Source organism: Chenopodium album, chromosome 17 (assembly GCF_948465745.1).
Source record: "Chenopodium album chromosome 17, dcCheAlbu1.1, whole genome shotgun sequence".
Classification (NCBI taxonomy): domain Eukaryota; kingdom Viridiplantae; phylum Streptophyta; class Magnoliopsida; order Caryophyllales; family Amaranthaceae; genus Chenopodium; species Chenopodium album.
Genome location: NC_137850.1, coordinates 40,931,918 through 40,952,656, shown reverse-complemented (window position 1 = coordinate 40,952,656; position 20,739 = coordinate 40,931,918). Strand labels below are relative to the sequence as shown.

The following is a 20,739-nucleotide window of genomic DNA, read 5'->3' as shown; positions in this document are numbered from 1 at the left end:
TGTATATTTGTTATGTATAGTTCACTAACATTGGTCAAAGTAGAGCATATGAATAGTGCTAAAGTCTAAATAGGCATATTTATTAAAAAAAAAAAAATGGACTCTTAATGAGTATTTTTTTCATTCATTAAATTTATTGAAAAAAAAAAAAAAAAAAAAAAAACCCAAACAACAAAACTAAAAACTGTCCTGAGGATGACATATTAACACTAAAAAGGTGCTTTCATAGGTGCATCCGTGCATGATTTTGTTTGTTGCTTGGGATGTAAGATTGGAACACGAAGACTTGTTTAGTTGCTATAGATGAAAACAACACTACAAAACATAAATAGCTAGAAAATCAGAAATGCAAACTAGCCTGATCGCCAAAGCCAGAAAGGAATTGGTAGGAGAGATGCTTACTCATCAGGATATTACAGCCTCACTTCATCCAATACTGTAACAAATGGCTCATCAGACTAATATGAAAACCAACGAAGCATTATGAAGAAAATATCCTCATAAATTACGCAGACATCGACCTATCATTGCACTGGAAAGGTTAGTATTTAGCTTTCATAACCCATGAAAATTTAAGCAAATGAATAGTCAATTAAGGCAGCAACAGTAACAAATAAGCAGCATACCTGACTGCTGTACAAAAGTTGGTGGTGTAAGCTCATCATCTATCTTTCCCACTGCCTCAAGAAGTGATGAATATGTTATTTGGTCATACTGAAAACCATTGTTATTCATCTCTTTCATCAATTTCACAGACTCCTCAAACATACCAGCACGACTAAGACAACTAAGCATAGTATTGTAGGAAACAGCATCTGGTTTGATGGGTAAATTCTTCATTTTTTCAAACATTTCTATTGCTTGTTTTGGACCACCTGTTCGAGCCACACCATTTAATATGATATTTCGTGAGTTTATATCTGGTGCACAGCTATTTTCTTCCATAGTCTGAAGCAACCTTTGTGCTTCATTTATCATGCCAGCCCTCGCCAACGCAGACATGAGTGCATTATAAGCATAAACATTTGGACTGCAGCCAGCTTTCTTCATCTCATTGAAAAGATCTATTGCTTCATCAAGACAACCACTTTTACCATACTGTTTAATCATTACGGCATAAACTCTAGCACTTGAGGTACCAGAGGTTTCTTTCAGCTCCTGGAATAGCTCCTTTGCAACATCATATTGTTTTGCTTTTCCAAGGCTATTAATCAGACTGCAATATGCTGCTGGGCAAGGAGGAAAACCCTTCTCATCCATTTCTTCAAGAAGCATCAAAGCCTCCTCAACTCTATGCTTCTTGCAAAAACCATCAATCAGAATGGAGTAAGTGTAAGAGCTAGGGGCAATCCCAACTCCCTTCATTTTGTCGAACAATGCAGAGGCCTGAGCTAGTGGAGCATTGGCTTCAAATAAACATTTGATTACTGTGTTATATGTGACCACATTTGGTATACACTGCAAAGATTCCATATCTTCAAACACCTTAAGTGCCTCAGCCAAAAGACCAGACCTGCCTAAAACATTTATTAAGTTGTTAATTAAGACAACATCTGGCTTGCATCCTTCTTTAGCATACTTAAAAAGGTGTCATAAGCCTCATCCACTCGGCCAAGTTTACCAAGTCCCTTAATCAATTCAGTATACGTGTAAACAGTTAGAGAACACCCCTTTTCTTTCATTTCTTTGACCAGATCCAATGCCTTGTCAGCCCTGGCCTGCTTGAAATAAATGGCCAATATTGTTGTATAGATCTTTGCGTTGGGAACTAATCCGTTCTCCTTCATCTCATCAAACAACCTCACAGCAGAATCGTCACGGCCCAGTTTTCCAAATGCTTGTATCAAAGCACCATATGTTACTGTATCAGGGAAGCAGCTGTCATCATTACACATCTCAGTATAAAGCTCATGCACCTTTTCATAATGACCTCCTTGCATCAACATCAAGATGAGGGAGTTGTAAGTGCTTGACGTTGGTTTACACTTGTGCCTTTTAATCTGATAGAAGATTGAAACTGCTTTGTTCAGCATCTTAGCATGGCCTAAAACTCTCAGAACTTCAGAAAATTCAGATGGGCTAAAGTGACATGAGCTTCGAACAAAGTCTTGGATCGTCTTCCAAAGTTCACTAGCTGATCCAGCTTCAAACAAACAATGGATCAAAGCCATGTAACTGGTAGAGTCATGCTCAAAATTCCTCCTTTTCCCTGCCCACTTAAAGAACTGAATCTTGACATTTATATCAACATCTATTTTAAGAACTTCACATACCAATCTATGATCCACCCTTAGCTTCAGTACTTCCAAAGCCTTTTCAGCATCAGGCCCCCACTTAAATACTTTCAAAATCCTGATAAATCTCTCGTCTAATGCTCGAGCATAACTCTTTCGACTTGGTGACGTGCTTTGGGAATCAGACACTGGATTTTTTACAAGAAACATCTTGACAATCTCATTATCTGCAGTGTGACAAAAGGCATGTAGGAGTGAAGGCACATCATTCATATGTATATACAGTGAAGGACATATGACTGATAGAAGATAGCAGGCAAGAAACAGACTCCAGATCATTTTATTATCATTAAACACTCCACCAATGAAAAGAGCAGAATTCAGAACTGATGTTCCATTCAAGTATCATTTGATGCTATACAAATCATAGTTGTCTAGAAGTGCATTCATTTCAAACACAAACTAAAATGCCTAAATGGTCAGCTCAGTTCTTTTTTCCAAGAATGTGTTTGTAAACAATAAAGTAAAAAAGTTAAATGAAGTCCTAAGATTTGGGAAGAAAAATAAAGTATAAGGTTGGTTGAATTGGTTCTCAAAGTGGAGACAACATAACTTCAGTTCACTTCTTGCTATGTCTTTGTCAAACCAAACTCATGCAAATCCCGCTTATCAACCAAACAATTCAAATGCCACTTCCTAAACTTTCTTTTCTCTTACGTCCTCTTCCCATCAAATCAAAGCAGCAGTTCAAAACTAGCATGGTTTTCTTTTTGGAATGAATAGCCAAAATACATACATTGTAAGTTTGTAACATTATATGCACGACAAAAAATCCTAAAATTAGCGGAATTTTACATAAGGATCAATAGCGTGCACTCTACCTGTTTGTTTAATTCGTTGGCATAATCTAGGAATCGTTGATATTGCTCGCCTTCCAGTAGCCACACCAATCATCATTTCCCCGCGTTAAGCCCCCTACAAGTAAGTTATTTCGCACGAAACCCCTGTCAAATTATAGAATACCTCAACAAACCAAAAACACCCCAAAATGAAGAGTTCGTCACTTTGGGTTACTCAACAAATTGCTAACATTTTCAATTGACAAACAAATTCAGGCTGGTCGCTGAGTCAAGGCAAGAGGGGCAGCTGCTTTGGGTGATAATTCCATATTCATAGTTCAGTCCAAACATTAAAGGGTTTTGCAACACATTATCAACCAAATTTGACTCAAATATCATATTAATTCTTCTTGTTTAAGCAAATGAATACCAAAATTCTAGCATCGTAATATTGTTTCAGTAATTACATTAAAAGCAATAGTTCAATATCAATCATACACAAAAGAACCCTAAATTGAATTAAATTAAAGATTAACACTAGATTGTGAAACTGATATTTGATGATCAAGAAAAACAAACATCTTACTTCTCAGTAGCTGCTTCAATGGAAGAGAGAAAGCTCAAAAGCCGCCTCAATAAAGGAAAGAAAGCTCAGAAGCCGCATCAATGGAGAATTCAGAGTACGCTTCAATGGAGGAGAGAGGGTGCAATTAGGCCTTGATCAATTTCTTTTTTTTTTTTAAGAAAAAAAACTTAGGCTTGTTCATTTAGTAATAATAATTTCATTTATTAAAATTAATTTAAATTCAATTAAAATAATTTCATAGCAAAAAGGGTACTTACTCTTTGGTAAATAGGGTTTTACTCTTTAATAATCCCTTCATATTTTATAATACTGATAAAAAATTCAAGAGAAATGGAGAAATAATGAGTACGAGTATCAATTTAATTTCTACTATTACTCACTCTCTAATCTCTATAATACTTGTATCATTTTTTTATACTCCATTTTTTAGGGTAAATTTAGAGTGTCCTCTATTTGGGTAAGGGTAAAGTTAGAGAGTCCAAAATTTGGATTAAATTAGCTTAGAAATTCAATCTATTCCATATCAAATTAGTCATTCAAATTGATTTTTTTTTTTAAAAAAAAAAATAATAAATAAAAAAAAATCAGAACTGAAATTTTGAAAAATCAAATTTTTAAATCAAATTGGAATGATCAAAAAACTGAAATTGCTCTTGAAGTCATTAAATACAGGTGTAAAATATTTAAATTTATTAACATAAATAGTACAATAAGTTAACCCAATTAAACAATTCTCCTTAAGACATAGTCCATTGAAATTTTTGGATAGGCTTGACAATGCGTTTTTATGCAATTTTAGTTGTTTTTTAGCCTAGCCCGAAAAAAGTGTACGGCTCGACCATATTTGGCGGATTTGGGCACATAATTTCAAGGGCGAGAAATGGGTTTTTATTACCTCAGCCCAGTCCAACCAATGATCACCTCTAGGATCAACATAAGTCAATTTGTAAAACCATTTTCATTGGTGAGACTCAATTTTAAGTATTGAAATATAAAGCCGTCTCCCTTGGTAAAACCATCTCCATTGGTGATACCTAAACCACTTCTCAAATTAACAACTCATGTAAAGTCTAATTTTCCAATAGTGAGACTCCTTAAAGTATACTAATGTCACTTTCAATTTAAAACCTACCAAATCCATATTGAAAGTTTTTTATAAAAAAAAAAAAAAAAAAAAAAAAAATTAAAATAAAACTTAAATAATTTACAAAATATATTATAATATTGATAAGGGACCAACACTTTTTTACAAAGGATACCAATAAGTTGGTATCTAAATTTTGCAACTTTCTTTTGGACTTGTTAAGTTTAAATACCAACGAGTTCCTAAGTTTAAATACCAATTTATTGGTATCCTTCGCAAAAAATACTCTCTCTCTTAAAAAAAAAAAACTCTCTCAAGGCCTCAAGTCTCACCATTGGAGATGGTCTAATATTTTGTAACATATTTAATAACATTATTTAAAAATATATCAGGTCAAAAAAAAAATGTAGTTTAATTTAGTTCGAATTTCGAACTTGATCCAAACTATCGAAATCTAATTTTTAGATTTGATTTTGAGAAAATTGATCATATTGGACTTAATTACTATTCAAAACTTGATTTTAATTCACAGCGGAGTGAATTTGGCCCGAATTAGAATTACCAAATAAACATATCTACTACCTCCGTTAAATATTACTCCGTAGTTGCAACTTTATGGTATTATTTATCAGATATAAAATATTTCAAAGTTACAACTAATTTTTAACGGAGGTAGTATACCAAAATTAGAGAGGCACAGATATTCACGTTCTAATTTGTCAAATTTAGTGAAAAATCAAATGGAGCAAACAAATAGGACCAAAGGAAGTTTTAATTAATGCATAGGTACTGGTATACTAATGTGCTTAAAAAGTTATTAGAAATGATAGTTTTTTTTTTTAAATTTAACAATGGCTTCTATTTGCTGACACCGAGTTTGCCTTGCAAAAAGCTCAAGATAGACCGATTGATGAAGATAGTTGTAGGGAGTGTAATGAGCTCGAGAAACACCTTGATGAGTTGCAAGAAAAATATGAAGCTTATTGGCACTTGAGATTGAGAGTTGCGGAGGTTCGAGAAGGGGATAGAAACACGAAATATTTCCATCATAAGGCTTCCCAACGTCAGAGAGAAAATACCATCAATGGGCTGCTAGACAAGAGGGACGTATGGAGAACTGAGGAAGAGGAGATAGCTGCGATTATTGGTGAATACTTTGAGGGTATTTTCACAACCTCGAATCCAACGAGTGTCGACTTTGAGCAGGTTCTTAGCAAGGTGCCGATTTCAATCTCTCATTCAATGAATGAAATGCTCACAATGCCGTACACAAAGGAGGATGTTCACTCTGCTCTCAAGAAAATGCACCCAAACAAGGCCCCGGGCCCAGATGGTATGCATGCTATTTTTTATCAACGTTTCTGGCATATTGTTGGTAATGATGTAGCAAATTTTGTCACTGGAATTTTAAATGGAAACACTCTTCCGGAAAATGTTAATAAAACTAACATTGCCCTCATTCCAAAAGTAAAAGTGATATATTCAATTTATATAGTGTTTTACCCCCGTCCCACGGTCATAATTAGTGGTGTTTTTGGCTCTTTAGAGCCACTTTTATTACTAATTTGTGTTTTCTAGTGTTAGCGTAGTTTTAGTTGTATTTTACAGGAAATTGCACTTTTGGAGCATTTCCCGGATTTTTATGGATCAACTACGGAGGCTAGAAGGACACGGCCACTCTTGAAGCCCAGGATCGGTAAGAGCCGATGATTAAGGGCTCGGTATGAGACACCGGGGCTATTGGATCGATTGATCAAGACCCGATGAGGAAACTTAGATTGGGCCGAGGAATTTAGCCCAATCGAAATCCAAGCCTCGGAGAAGAAAGTCGGGCCCGATCGGGCAAGCATACGCCCGATCGGGCGGCTGCGCGCATAAAGACCCTCAAGGGAGAGACGCGCCCGATCGGGTGAGCGTAAGCTCGATCGGGCGCGGCATACCAGCAGCGGGCAAGGCAAAAAAGACGGGCCCGATCGGGCGGCCCTTCGCCCGATCGGGCGCGTGTTTTTCTCAGAGCTGATTAGATTAGTTTTAATTTTTGTTTTGAGGGATGTTTTAAGTACGAATTATGTACGTAACTTTTGGGGGGATTTTTTCTTCTTTTAGATTTTCTCTCTCTACTTAGGATATTTCTCTCTCTTAAATTCTCTCTCAACTTTTGTTCTTAATTACTTTCATTAATCCAGATTTCTTTTGGTAACAATTTCTTCTCTTTTAATTTCAGCTATTTTATTTACTTCTTTGATTATGCTTTGCTTTATTCATTTGATTAGTTTGGTTATGATGATGCTTGAGTAGTTTTATTTCTAGGGTTTATGGGGATCTAATAAATGATATGAAGGGGTAATTTTGTGATTGTTAATTATCAATGCTTGGTTAATTTCCTATTGATTGATTTAATGCTATGCAATTAGGTTTGGCCAGATTTAATTGTATGAGTTTAGTAATATTAATTCGAGATTCGACAGATGAGAATTGATGTTTAGGCTTAGTTTCAATAGGCAGACTAATTTATAAATGGTTAAGTCGAGATTCGACAGATGAGATTTAATACCGGTAAATTAACTCTGTGATTATAATACGTAGCGAAAGCCCTTTATAATCTGATTGATCAATGCTTGATGATTGCTTATTATGATTTACTCTGGAATATTGTTTATTAGTGAACCTATGCCCTAGGTCTTTTAATATTTGATTTTTCCCCTACTTTATTTCTTTCGACTTTACTCTTCGTAGTATAAGATTTATTCCCAAAAATATTGGTTACTTAGATAATTTAGATTATAATAATTAATTAGGAGTAGAAAGACTTGTTTCCCTGTGGAGTTCGACCCTGCTTCCCTATCTACTTTAGTTAGAGGACTTAGGTATTTACTTTTGATTAGGGGATACGACTTTATTCTGTCAAAAAGAACCTCAAAATGCTATGGAGTTCCGACCTATCAGTCTTTGCAATGTTATTTATAAACTTGTCTCGAAATGTCTAGTCATTCGGTTAAAAAATGTGTTGAGTGAAATCATTTCAAAAAAATCAGAGCGCTTTTGTCCCGGAAGACTAATTACTGATAATGCTTTGATTTCTATGGAGTGTTTTCATACTATGAAGAAGAGAAGCAAGGGTCGGAATGGTCACATTGCTATGAAACTAGACATGAGTAAGGCTTATGATAGGGTTGAATGGGGTTTTTTGCGCCAACTACTTTTGAAGATGGGTTTTGATGGAAGATGGGTTAACCTTGTGATGATGCTTGTTTCTTCGGTTATGTACTCCTTTGTGATCAATGGAGAGGTTTGTGGTGTAGTGACTCCCTCAAGAGGTCTACGTCAAGGTGACCCTCTCTCACCTTATTTATTCATTATTGTGGTTGACACTTTTTCTCATATGATTCAGAGTAAGGTGGAGAAGGATGATATTCATGGTGTGAAAGCGAGCTGAAAGGGTCCAGAAATATCTCACCTTCTTTTTGCAAATGATAGTCTCCTTTTTAATAGGGCAAACCGACAGGAATGCTTAAACATTGTTGATATTCTCAACCAGTATGAAGCTGCATCTGGGCAAAAAATCAATTATGAGAAATCGGAAGTGTCCTTCAGCAAAGGGGTTAGGACTGAACAACAAGAAGAGATTTTGGGAATTTTGAACATGAAGCAAGTGGATCGTCATGAAAAATACCTTGGTATTCCGAGTATTTTGGGGCGGTCAAAGCGGGGGGTTTTTGAAGCTTTACTTGATAGAGTTTGGAAGAAACTGCAAGGTTGGAAGGAAAAATTATTATCCCAAGCCGGGAAGGAAATTCTTCTGAAATCTGTGATCCAAGCGATTCTGACTTACCTCATGGGAGTCTACAAATTTCCCACTAAGGTAATTAGGAAAATTCATGCGGCTATGGCAAACTTTTGGTGGGGCCAAAGTGAAGGAAGGAAACGCATCCATTGAAGAAGCTGGGATTTCATGTGCACTCTTAAGTGTTTAGGTGGGATGGGTTTGCGGTGTTTAACGAAGCCCTTCTTGGTAGACAAGCTTGGAGATTGATGTCAAACACTAATGCCCTCCTTAGTCGGGTGATGAAGGCCAAATACTACAATAGCTCAGATTTCTTGGAATCCTATCTTGGCTATGGTGGTAGCTTCTTGTGGCGAAGTATTTGGGGATCGAAGGCTCTTGTGAAAGAGGGTATTCTTTGGAGAGTTGGCAATGGAGATAGTATAAACATATGGACTGACCCTTGGTTAGCTGATGATGAAGGTCAGTTTGTTACTAGTACCCCTTCGATAGAGCTTACAAAGGTTAAGTGATTTAATTAATTTTGAGTGCATGGCCTGGGATTATGAAATTCTGCAAGCACATTTTAATGAGCGTGATTTGAAATGCATACTTGCCATTCCCCTAAGTGCTAGAATCCCAAATGATGAATTAATGTGGGCTTTCTCAAAAAATGGCTTGTATAATGTTAAGACAGCCTATATGTTGGGTAAGGGCTGCGATCTTGATGATTTTCATCGTGCTTGGGTCGAGTTATGGAAGATGAATGTAATCCCGAAAGCTCGCAACTTCTTGTGGCGCCTTTTAAAATACCGCCACCTCACTGAGTTTGATTTGTGCCCTTGGTGTGATAGTGAGCCTGAGACATGGCAGCATACTTTCTTTGGTTGAAGTAGAGTACAGGACCTCTGGTTTAAGCATTGTGAAGAGATGAGGAAGGATGTGGACTCCCCGTCCCCATGTGACCTCATTGAAAGCTGGAAGGATTTAGAGAATGGGGTTAGAGTCCGTGGCATCTATTTGATGTGGGGCTTATGGCAAGACAGGAACATGAAAGTATTTCAAGGGAAGGATGCTCCAATTGATCTCCTTGTGGCTCATGTTCTATGTTGGACTAAAGAAAGCACCAAGATTGTTAAGGCAACCAAGCGAGCTGCTGCTGTTAACTCCTGCTCAAGCCCGAAGAAATGGTTTCCTCCCCCTCTTGGAACTATAAAAATTAATGCCGATGCTTCTGTGACTGAAGAAGGTTGGGTGGGATATGTTGTTGCTAGAGATGACAGGAAGGATGTCCTTTTCGCAGTCACGAGAAGAGTGCGCGCTTGGTGGCCTGTTGAAATAGCTGAAGCTAAAGCTCTTTGTGTGGCCTATTAACCTGGGCTCGAAGTATGATTACAGCTCTATAATCATAGAATCAGATTGCCAAGTTGTGGTCTCTAGACTAGCAAAGGGTGTCACTTACAACATTGATCTGGATTCAGTTTTAAGCGACGCAATAGCACAAAGCACAGTCTATGGCAGAGTTCAGTGGAGCCATGTGAGGCGAGATGGAAATGTAGTAGCACACAACCTTGCGAAGTTTATTCTGTTCCACCGAATGTAACCCCGTATGTACTTATGAATGCTTTGGCTATTTAATATATAAGTTTGCTACCCCGTCAAAAAAAAAATAGCTTCTCTTTAACTATAGTAAACTCAATATCATGAACAAGCGTGTCCCAAAAAAAAGATATATCATGAACAAGGTTGTCCAATTTGCATAGAAAGATAATTATAGATTCCAATTTACACAAGGGTTTTATGTAGATGATGGTCGAGTACAATGGCCAGGATCTATTGAACCTATAACCCCTATCATGTACTGAAATGATAGAACTTTAGATCGGCCTTACGTGAATAGCCAAACACTGACCAGCCAATTCACACGAATCTAAAACCTTCCAAACAAATTGATATCAGCAAATCAAAGAAATAAATTTCGTGATCATTGAACTTTAAAATAGCTTAAAAATACTACTTTCCAGTAACAAATAGAAGTGAAAATTCAAGTAAAAGCATTAAGAAGTCTTCTAATCCCTCATCATCCCTTAAAAACCCATTCATAAAACTGGATTTTGAAGAAACCTCGTCACACACCCCTTCCCACCTATAAAAAAAGTAGATAATAAGCACTCCTAATGAGGAATCAATATTACAATATTCTAACCGGATGAAGAACAAAAACATCTGGTAGCTCCTCCCTGTAAGAGCCCCTCCTGCAAAGGTCTATGGGCTCAAAAAAGAAACGTAAACCTGAATAAGAAGAAAAACCAGCCAACCCCTCGTAAAGAATTATCCTGAAGCAAACCCATTGCATAAACTTAGGCAGAACCAGGAGCAGTTTCTGGCTTCTCAGTCTCCATGGGCTCTGCATTTGGTGTCTCGTTGCTGTCATCCGCACCACCATCCACATTGGCATCTCCACCTGGAGAAGGAGCCTCACCACCTTGAGCCTGCTGAGGTTGTGGCTCAGGAGTAGCTGGCTTTGGAGGGGCTGGTTTGGGTTTCATCATTATCGGTCTACATAGCCTGTTATGCACCAATGCATTGTTAATCAGGCACAAAGAAACAAAATTATAGCACATCACATGCTTCATACGTAACTCTATGTAAATCAGCTACAAGCCTAAAACCAGAAATGTGTTTCCGAATAAAACAAAATCATTTTAAATTTCCCAAAAAGTACAATAACTCCTCCATATTGTAAATTGTAACGCACAATTGCAACCACTCAAAACTGAGCAGTGAGCAGTAGAAATAGATGCATGGTGATATCTTAGACAGTGAGATAAATAATAAACTCCTCTAAAAGAACTCAAACAGAAATAACATGAAGCATTTACCTGTCAAGCTCCTCGGCTTTCTTCAACACATCCGCTGACTTCAGAGCAGGAGTCGCATATTTAGGAAGCACATCCTGTTGCTGCTGCTTCTCTCCAAGCCATGCTTCTGCTTCCGCACAGGCATTAACGACCTAAAATCAATTCAAAAGGTCACAAAAACCGATTGTCTGAGGTAACATATGCGCGTCACAGTAGCAATAGAAATCCACGTATACTACCTTCTGTTTATCCGCAATATCAATATGGTCGAATCTGGTATCATTTGGCAATACAGCATTCCTATAACTATTGATACAATCGGCAAGCTGCTTGATAACATTTCCCCGGTCCATGTGATCCTTGTAACGTTCTTCAATCGGATCACCTTGCTGCAGTTTATAAACCATAAATGTCAGCAAAAATTTATAGAGAAAATTCCTTACCCTGAATACTAAAGGGAAAGACAACATTAGGAACTTCAATCACATAAATCCAGAAATCTTGCCTTTTTCAGCTCCTCAAGCTTTGCAACATAGACACTCTTGATTTCATCTTCACCATCCTCATACAACCAGTCTTCAACCTCTTGAAGTCTAGCAATAAACTCATCTTTCTCTGAAGGAGTGACAAACTCCTGGTATTTGTCATTAAGCTGGATACAATAAAAGAAAACGAAAATTCAGGCACGACATTATAGTTTGGGCATAAACAGTGATCCACCAAGTTACACCACGCCACATACCTTGTTTCTCATGTCGTAGACATAGGCTTCAACAGCATTCTTCCGATCCTTCGTTTCCTCCATCACACGATCTTGCAAAGCTAATTCAAACTCCTTTTCAACTGCCTTTTGCAAATCAACTGGTGACAAACCACCATGAACCAGCTCAGTGACTGGTACAACTGTTTTCTTAACCTTCTTCTTCATAGCATCAGCCTGTGAGAAAGACAACAAAACATAAGAGCCACAAAAAACACAACTTCCAAATTGCAACATCATGAAACATAATAGGAGTTCAACTGCAATAGCTTTCCACACAAAAACCAATCACTATGTTTGGATAGAGAGAAATGGAGGGAAAGGAAGAGAAAATAAAAGAAAAGAATTATCATCCTTTGTTTGGATATCTAATGCAGGCAGGGAAAGGGAGGGAATTGGAAAGATCCATTTTCCTTCCCCTTTTAATAAACCAAATCCCTCCATTGTTGTATAGATTTGGAAGGAAAATGAAAGGCCACCTTCTCCCTCTCCCTTTCACTTCACTATTGTTATCCAAACATAGTGAATAGCAAATCAACCATCTATCTAAAAGCATATGTTCAAAGAGCCTTAAAAGTTTCACAAATTTTATTTTGTTAATTGTGAAGCTCGACTCAGCGAAACAGAGCAAGGAAATCAACTTAATTAAAAAGCAAAGTTCATCATAATATAAAATAAATAAAATATCAGAAAAGGGTCAGCCTAAACAGCATTTCAGTATTATAGAGACTCTGAAGGCAGAAGACAAATTCACTAAGGTGCCACATTTTAAAAAGACAAATTCACCAAGGTGCCACATTTTAGAAAGGCAAATTCACAAAGCAAAATTATATTCATCACAAATCATGCAACCCAAAAGGCTACATCAAAGTCTAGACATTCACTTCTCTAACAATTGAGTTACATTGAATAGTTGAGCAATTTTGACTATAAACAATAAAATCTAAAGTGACTTTTTACTTTTTAGGAAAAACATAAATAGCTAACGCCTACAAGTCAATTTGCACTAAACGCCTGCGTAGAACCTGGACCTAAACGACAGAAGTGATAGAGACAAATACCTTGGCATCAGTGTCCATCTGCACTGGCTTATCATCAGCTTCAGACGTAGACTTCACCCCTGATTCAGGAGTACCATTTTCTGCTGCTGTTGCCTCCGCAGCACCCTTGGCATCTTGCATGTTCACATCAGCTTCACCAGCAGGAGTCTCATTTGCAGTATCATCAGTGTCCATTTTAGTAGTTTCTTTCACCAGAGGAACCTCAACTTCTTCCTCTTCCAAGAGCTGAAATAAAAAAAGAAATTCCACAAGTCATGTAAAAATGAAAGTAGACAAAACTTACATCACCACATTCACCAGTAATCAAATTAGTCGTAGACTCACCGTTGCTGATTCAATAGCCACAATTCCATGAAGATTCAATCGCACTCTGACCTTAAGCTTTGCACGATCACCATTACTTGATTGAATAGGGCCAATCTGTCCATTCCCCAGAAATATATAGAGGGCCAAAAGCATATTTAGAATAGCAGTAGAAGCAGGATTACCAACAAAAAATTGCGTGTTGTAATAAAATATGATAGCTACATAACAAAGTAGCCAAGAGTACTACTAACCGTGTAGGAACTAATCTTTGCAGGAGCCTGCAACTCACTGACATCAGCATACTGCACATCAACAGCAAAAGTACCTGACCGGAGGATTGTTACAGCCTTCAAACAGGGTATAGTACTCCCTTTGGGAATTACTGTTATAGTTTGCTGCCCCTCTGCAGCCTCATTCTGACCATCAGCAGCAACCCCTTTCCATGACAATGAAATGGGAAATGGGAAACTCTCATTAACCTGCAGCAGGGGAAAAAAGCATAAGAAAAGAGAGATAATATGAAAACAATCCAACACCAATATAAAACTAGCATTTAATGCATCCCTATAGGAGCCTTTTAAGCCACACATAATGATAATACATACTCCGTACAAAAATTTACAAAGTACGGCAGAGTACAGATGACACTTAATGAACAGATGACAGGCCAAAGGTCAGCTTCAACTTCATCACAACAATCTCATGAAAAGAGAAGTTTAAAAAAATGGAACCCAAATGTAGCCAAAACAGAATCGACACAATAAACACATTAGACCGCAAAAGAGTGTACAGTTTCAGCAACAGACCACCATATCCATTAAAAAAGACAAAGTGGAATGTAAATCTCTCACCTGAAATTCTTTGACTTTGAATGTAGGGCTGAGAATTGCACATTGTAATGCACAACCCTTTGCTACACACTCACTGGCATTCATTGTGCGGCGAGGATCCTTCCCAAAGAAGTCGGTCAAAATCTTCAAAACAGCAGGAATCCTAGAGGCTGAGCCTACCAACTCAACAGCATGAATTTGGTCAACTGTAAGACCTGCCTCTGCAAGAGCCTTTTCCAAAGGCTTCTTCACACGCTCCAAAATTGGTATGCAAATTTGCTCAAACTCATCCCTCTTGATGAAGCCTCTAACATCCTTCTCCTCCATAAGGCACTCAATGTTCAACGGCGCCTCTGGATTAGCACTGAGAACCTTCTTCAACTTCTCACATGCTGCTCTCAACCTGAGGCAAGCTCTAGCATTCTGATAAACATCAATCTTATACTCTTCCTTGAACTTAGCAGCAAAATGCTGGAAAAGAGCATCATCAAAGTCACGCCCACCCAAAGACCGGTCAAATGAGTGAGCCAACACTTTGAGTTGGGCTTTCTTGAAAGCAGCAATGCATACTTGCAAACTTGAATGTCCAACGTCCACAAATGCAACATTTATTGGGTCACTTTCAGGTAGATCTGTCTTGTAAATTCCATACGCCAAAGCAGTAGCCGTCGTCTCATGAATCAATCGCAAAGGATGGAGTCCAGCAATGGTTGCGGCATCTATCACAGCTCTTCTCTGAAGATCAGTAAAGTAAATCGGGATTCCAATGCAGCAATCAACAACTGCAGCATTCAAATTCTTCTCTGCTATGCCCTTCAAATTGGAAAACAGCATACCCAAAACCTGAGTCGGGGTGAATGTTTTGGTTTCTCCCAAGTACTTTACATGGATCAAAGGATATCCATCAGGCCCTTCAGTCACCATAAATGGCATTGATTTCAGATCCTTCTGGAGCTCAGGATCAGAAAATTGCCTACCTATTAATCTTTTAATCTGTGAGATAGTGGTTTTAGGGTTCATCATCGCTGATGCCGCTCCAGCTGTCCCAATGAACCGCTGCTTGTCACCAAAGCAAACAATTGCAGGGGTCTCCCGTTTAGATTCATCATTCAGCACAACGTCGATCCCTCTTTGCCTTGCGACAGCAACGACACAGCTCTCATTACCAAAATCAAACCCGACCACGCTCATCTTTATAACAATAAGCGATCAACCTGATGAAAACAAGATGCATAGCAGCATAGGTAAATGCTTTGTCAAAATCGGGTCTTCCAATTCACTAATCCACACTTAAACCATAACATCCAGAAAAACATGCAGAAACAAAATGCCGAAAGCCCGAAACACTAAACGAGCAAATTATCAATATAAAACCTTAATAAAAACTATCAGAAATTTAAGTAGCTCAATCCTTTCCTATAGACAAATGCAGCAACAAACACGCACTCAAAAGTTTCCATTTTCGACGTTTTCAATTCAAAAAATTCCGATTAAGTAAAACCATTTTCAATCCTTCACCAAGTAATCAGATATTACAAGTATAACCATCACAATGCGTTCATTAAAAGTTCATACAGATTCATGATTGTGAACTGAAACATCAATCTAATCAAATTCGAGCATAAACAATTACAAAATTACTTCATAAAACAAAAAATTACGACGGAAAATTATAATTCATACCTAAAACAATCTCAAGCAAAAAAAGCAAACAGATCTAAATTAACCAAAAACAAATCTGAATCTAAACAAAAAATCGAAAAAACTAGGGTTTATAGATGAAACTCACCTTAAAGAAGAAGATCTAATGGCGCAAAGAAGATCGGACGGCTGAGAAGAGGAGAGAGAAACGACGTGAAGAAAGGGGGTTCTGGAAAATCCCCTAAATAAGCACTTTGTTAGAGAGAGAAATGAGGTGGTGTTGTTGTAAGGCGGAAGAGAGAGAGAGTGGGGGAGATTTACAAGGGTTTTAAATATCGAACCAAATGAATGGTCAGGGGTTTATATGTAATTAACTACTTCGTGACGTCTCTAGAGAAAATGGTTTGTTCTAGAAACATCTTTTTGAATCTTAGAAGTATGAATGTATGATGCGTTTACTTCTGTTTTATTGGTGATTAGAGCGTTTAGGGGGTTTAAGTTTGTTTAGGCCCTTAGGGTAATTAATAGGAATATAGGATTGTTTATTAAATAAATGACTCGAGTTTTGAACCTGTTTTGAAGATCATGTGTGTGCTTTTTTTATGATGAGATTGTGTTTTGAAGACTGTGTTATAAATAGGGTTAAAATGAGAAAGGGTTTAGGCCCCGTTCTTTACAGCTGCTCTGATCTGCTTAAAATAATACTTAATATTGAATTATTATAATAATAATTAATATTTAATAATATTAATAAATAATTAATATTTATAATAATAATAATAATTAATATTGAATTATTAAATATTTAATAATAATAAATAATTAATATTTTATATTTAATAATAATAATTAATATTGAATTATTATAATAATAATAATTAATATTTAATAATAACAATAATAAATAATTAATATTTAAAAATAATAATAAATAAATAATATTTAATAATTATAATATTATTGAAAATTAATATTTAATAACAATAATAATAAATAAAAAAATAATATTTAAAAATTATAATATTATTGAAAATTAATATTTAATAACAATAATAATAAATAAATAAATAATATTTAATAATTATAATATTATTAAAAATTAATATTTAATAATAATAATAATAAATATTTAATATTTAATAATTAAAATAATAATTAATATTGAATTATAATAATAATAATAAATATTTAATAATAATAAATAAATAATATTTAATAATTATAATATTAATAATAATAATTAATATTTAATAATAATAATGATGATGATAATAGTAATAATAATAATACTTATTATTAATAATATTAATAATAATAATAATTGAATTTTTATAATAAAAATTAATATTTAAAGATAATAACTAATATTTAAAGATAATACTAATTATTAATTTTAATAATTATTATTATTATTATTAATTTTTAATAATAATAATAAAAATAATAATTAAATAATATTTAATAATAATAATAACAACAATAATTAATGATTATAATAATAATACGATCATATTAATAATAGTAGTTAGTAGTAGTAGTAGTAGTAGTAATAATAATAATAATGATAATAATTATTATTACTATTATTATTATAGTAGTAGTAGTAGTAGTAATAGAAATAATAATAATAATAATAATAATAATAATAATAATAATAATGATAATAATGATAATGATAATAATTATTATTACTATTATTATTATTATTATAGTAGTAGTAGTAGTAGTAGTAGTAGTAATAATGATGATGATGATGATGATGATGATAATGATGATAATAATTATTATTATTACTATTATTATAGTAGTAGTAGTAGTAGTAGTAGTAATAGTAATAGTAATAGTAATAGTAATAGTAATAGTAATAGTAATAGTAATAGTAATAATAATAATAATAATAAAAATAAAAATAAAAAAAATCTGCTCTGCTCTGCTTCAATCTGTTCTGCTCTGTTGACATCTGCTCTGCTCTGCCAAGAAGCTCTAAAGAACAGAGCCTTAATTGTTTGTGTTAATTTAAAATTTTTTATAAATTATATTGAGAATGAACAAGATGCTTATGATTTTTTGGCAATTACAGCAAATTCGTTGAAAATTTAATTTCCCGTGAATTGGATTTCATAGGTAATTTTAAATAGTGTTTTGGTTAATTACTTAACCATGAGAAGTTCTACTTACTAGTACAATAGGTTTCCCTAGGTAGTTAAATTCCTTTATTTTGTATGAAGTGGAAATTCCTTGAGATTTCTACTCCGTATTTCTCATAAATTTGTCAACCAAACAACATAAAAGAATTATAGTAATTCTTAGGAATTTTATTCTCATGATTTTATTATTTATTTTTCAACCAAATGACACCTTATTTATTTTTCAATACAATCGCATGGATTAAATAATAATCACCCTTACAATTATAAAGGAACTATATTTCTTTTCTAGCGATAAATCGAAAGATATTCCAATGTGTAAGATCCACTAGAAGATCATAGTAATTTATGAATTAAATCTTTATTTGATTACGTATGTTATGCATTTGTAAATTTAGATTTTCTTTTGCGTAGACTACATTTTTCTCTATCTACACTGCTAGATTTTGGCCTTTTGGTAAGTCTTTACACTACTAATTATAATATGATACGAGTACCGACCCCTTACTATGGCAACTAGCTAATTCATGGGTAAATTAACTAACTTTTTCTTAGACAGAAAAATACACAATATTTTTTTTTGGTGAAACTGAGGGCCAAGTCTCGACAAATGAATAAGCAAACCACACATGAATGAAACAAAAAAAGACTACAAAACCAAAGGCACACGAAAAAAAAAACAACTGATAGAAAAAAAAAAATACTTGCATCTGTCATGGGAATGCCACTCAACCCGAATCATCAAATAAAATGATACAAAGATCCTTCATGACCGCCTCAAAGATGCCTAGCCTTTTGTTGCAAGTGAACCCCACATTTAGTCAACCAATCGACTACTCTACTGTGATCTCTATAACAGTGTTTGATAGTGACTTCTCAACCGCTTCTCACGAAAAGGGTCTTACACTTTCAGATGAAATGAATATAAGGAGAGGTGGGAGGTGGGAGGAGTTGAACCAACCAACATATGAACCACCAATTATGAGTCCATATTCACTTGCACCTTATGATGCCCCCTATTCCACACTATCACCAAGCCTCGTAAAATCGACAATAACTCAACTCTAGTACATAACAATGAGTCAGCGACGACACTTCAAGGCAAGTAATTCATGTAATTTACCTCCACTGCCTTGAATAAACTCCACTAGCACCCACTAGCCCGAGGTTAGGACAATAAGAAAATTAACTATTTACTCATGGATCATTATTCTAGTGAGCTTGCATAAAATGCCCCCATGAAAGGAACATGATTTGTTGTTCGGTTGCCTTCTTTATAGATATGACGTGAGTTAATTGAAGAAAAAATATGGAGATCTGGTGTCTATGTCCGAGTGTGGGTCTTGTGTGTATGGTTGAATATGAAAATATTATACACGAATCCATAATGTACTTGATTCCACCTAGACCCATACCCTACCGGACCCATACTCATTGGAGTAGGATCCGAAAATGTATGAATAAGGTCTTGGACCCACAACCGCCTACTAGTGTTAGATAACAAAGGCTTTGTTTGGTTACATCAATGTAACACCCCCACATCTCCCTCTACGGAAATACTAGTATAATACGTATAATTATACCATAGAGATAGACTTAGGCGTATTACCGCCGCGTGATTACGTAAGGCTACTCAATCTTACTAAACAAAACAAATACTTTGCAACGGAAAACCACAATACTGTTCTTTTATTAATAATAGACTATAAATAGTAACCATTGTCATGAGTGCTCAAAAATAAACATAAAAACCAACATTTTCTAATCTAGGTGAAACCATTTCCGGGACTCTATATGCTCAATTATTGACTCCACCTGAAATTAGTCAACACTGCTTACTATTAAGGTAAACAGGGCGAACCAAAACAAAATAAGAAATACGGATTAGCAAAATATGCTAAGTATGATAAGTGCAAGATAATTAAACTCAATTTATTAGCAAACATACTTTTGAAATCAATTCCATCCTTTCTAATGATTTGACCAATAATTCCAACTCAAAATTCCAAAACCAATTTCAATAATCAATATCAATAGTCAATTCAATAACCAATTCCTCTTTAAAATCCAATTCCTTTAAAACCAATTCCTTTTAATCCAATTCCTCACCCAAATGTGCACACCCCCCAAGCTAGTCTCCTTATATTACAAGGTTATTCTTGAGGAAAGACCCGGTCATACAAAGTCCAAGGCCTTATCAATAAACCAAATCCGCATAGTGGGATTACCAACATGCTTGTAAATCATTAATAATAATAATTCAATAAATCCTCTTTAAATCCAATAATTCCAACTTTTAATAATAATAATAATTCAAACTCCTTTTTATTTAATTCCACATGCTTTTAAAATCAAACCTTTTAGACATGAATAATAATTTTAATTATTTAAAACATGATATAAAATCAATAATACTCAAGTTTAATTATTAAAACCGATTATTTAAACTTACTTTTATTTTATAAATCATAATTCATTCAATTTAATTCAATCATCATGAAATCATTCAAACATGCCTATTCAAACCAATCACTTTCAAGCTATCTAGCCACCTAATGTACCTTGATCCTTGCTTAGCAAAAATACACAAAAGGAACCTCAAGAATCTTGATCGAACATACCCTACA

At 35.1% G+C, this 20,739-nt stretch overlaps 1 protein-coding gene and 1 pseudogene across 2 annotated transcripts; both read right to left on the bottom strand.

Annotated features, from left to right (window-relative positions):
• Positions 1 to 215: 215 nt before the first annotated feature.
• Positions 216 to 3,780, bottom strand: LOC145587983 (pentatricopeptide repeat-containing protein At3g16010-like; annotated as a pseudogene). The gene is made up of 3 exons (XR_014101510.1): positions 3,660 to 3,780; positions 3,116 to 3,209; positions 216 to 2,461 (listed from the first exon to the last, which is right to left on the bottom strand). The product of XR_014101510.1 is annotated as a pentatricopeptide repeat-containing protein At3g16010-like (transcript).
• A 6,681-nt stretch (positions 3,781 to 10,461) lies between these two features.
• Positions 10,462 to 16,274, bottom strand: LOC145589717 (heat shock 70 kDa protein 14-like). The gene is made up of 10 exons (XM_081646396.1): positions 16,114 to 16,274; positions 14,346 to 15,538; positions 13,746 to 13,973; positions 13,513 to 13,608; positions 13,189 to 13,413; positions 12,110 to 12,304; positions 11,873 to 12,019; positions 11,607 to 11,756; positions 11,389 to 11,519; positions 10,462 to 11,074 (listed from the first exon to the last, which is right to left on the bottom strand). Exons 2-10 carry the CDS (start codon positions 15,513 to 15,515, stop codon positions 10,867 to 10,869), a joined length of 2,550 nt encoding a protein of 849 aa, XP_081502522.1. The 5' UTR covers positions 15,516 to 15,538; positions 16,114 to 16,274; the 3' UTR covers positions 10,462 to 10,866.
• Positions 16,275 to 20,739: the final 4,465 nt, after the last annotated feature.

Coding starts and splice junctions, on each gene's coding strand:
- LOC145589717 (XM_081646396.1), bottom strand. CDS start 15,515: ATGAGCGTGGTCGGGTTTGATTTTGGTAATGAGAGCTGTGTCGTTGCT. Junction 13,609..13,745: donor CAAAGATTAGTTCCTACACG/GTTAGTAGTACT, acceptor GGGAATGGACAG/ATTGGCCCTATTCAATCAAG. Junction 11,757..11,872: donor AGCTTGAGGAGCTGAAAAAG/GCAAGATTTCTG, acceptor TATAAACTGCAG/CAAGGTGATCCGATTGAAGA.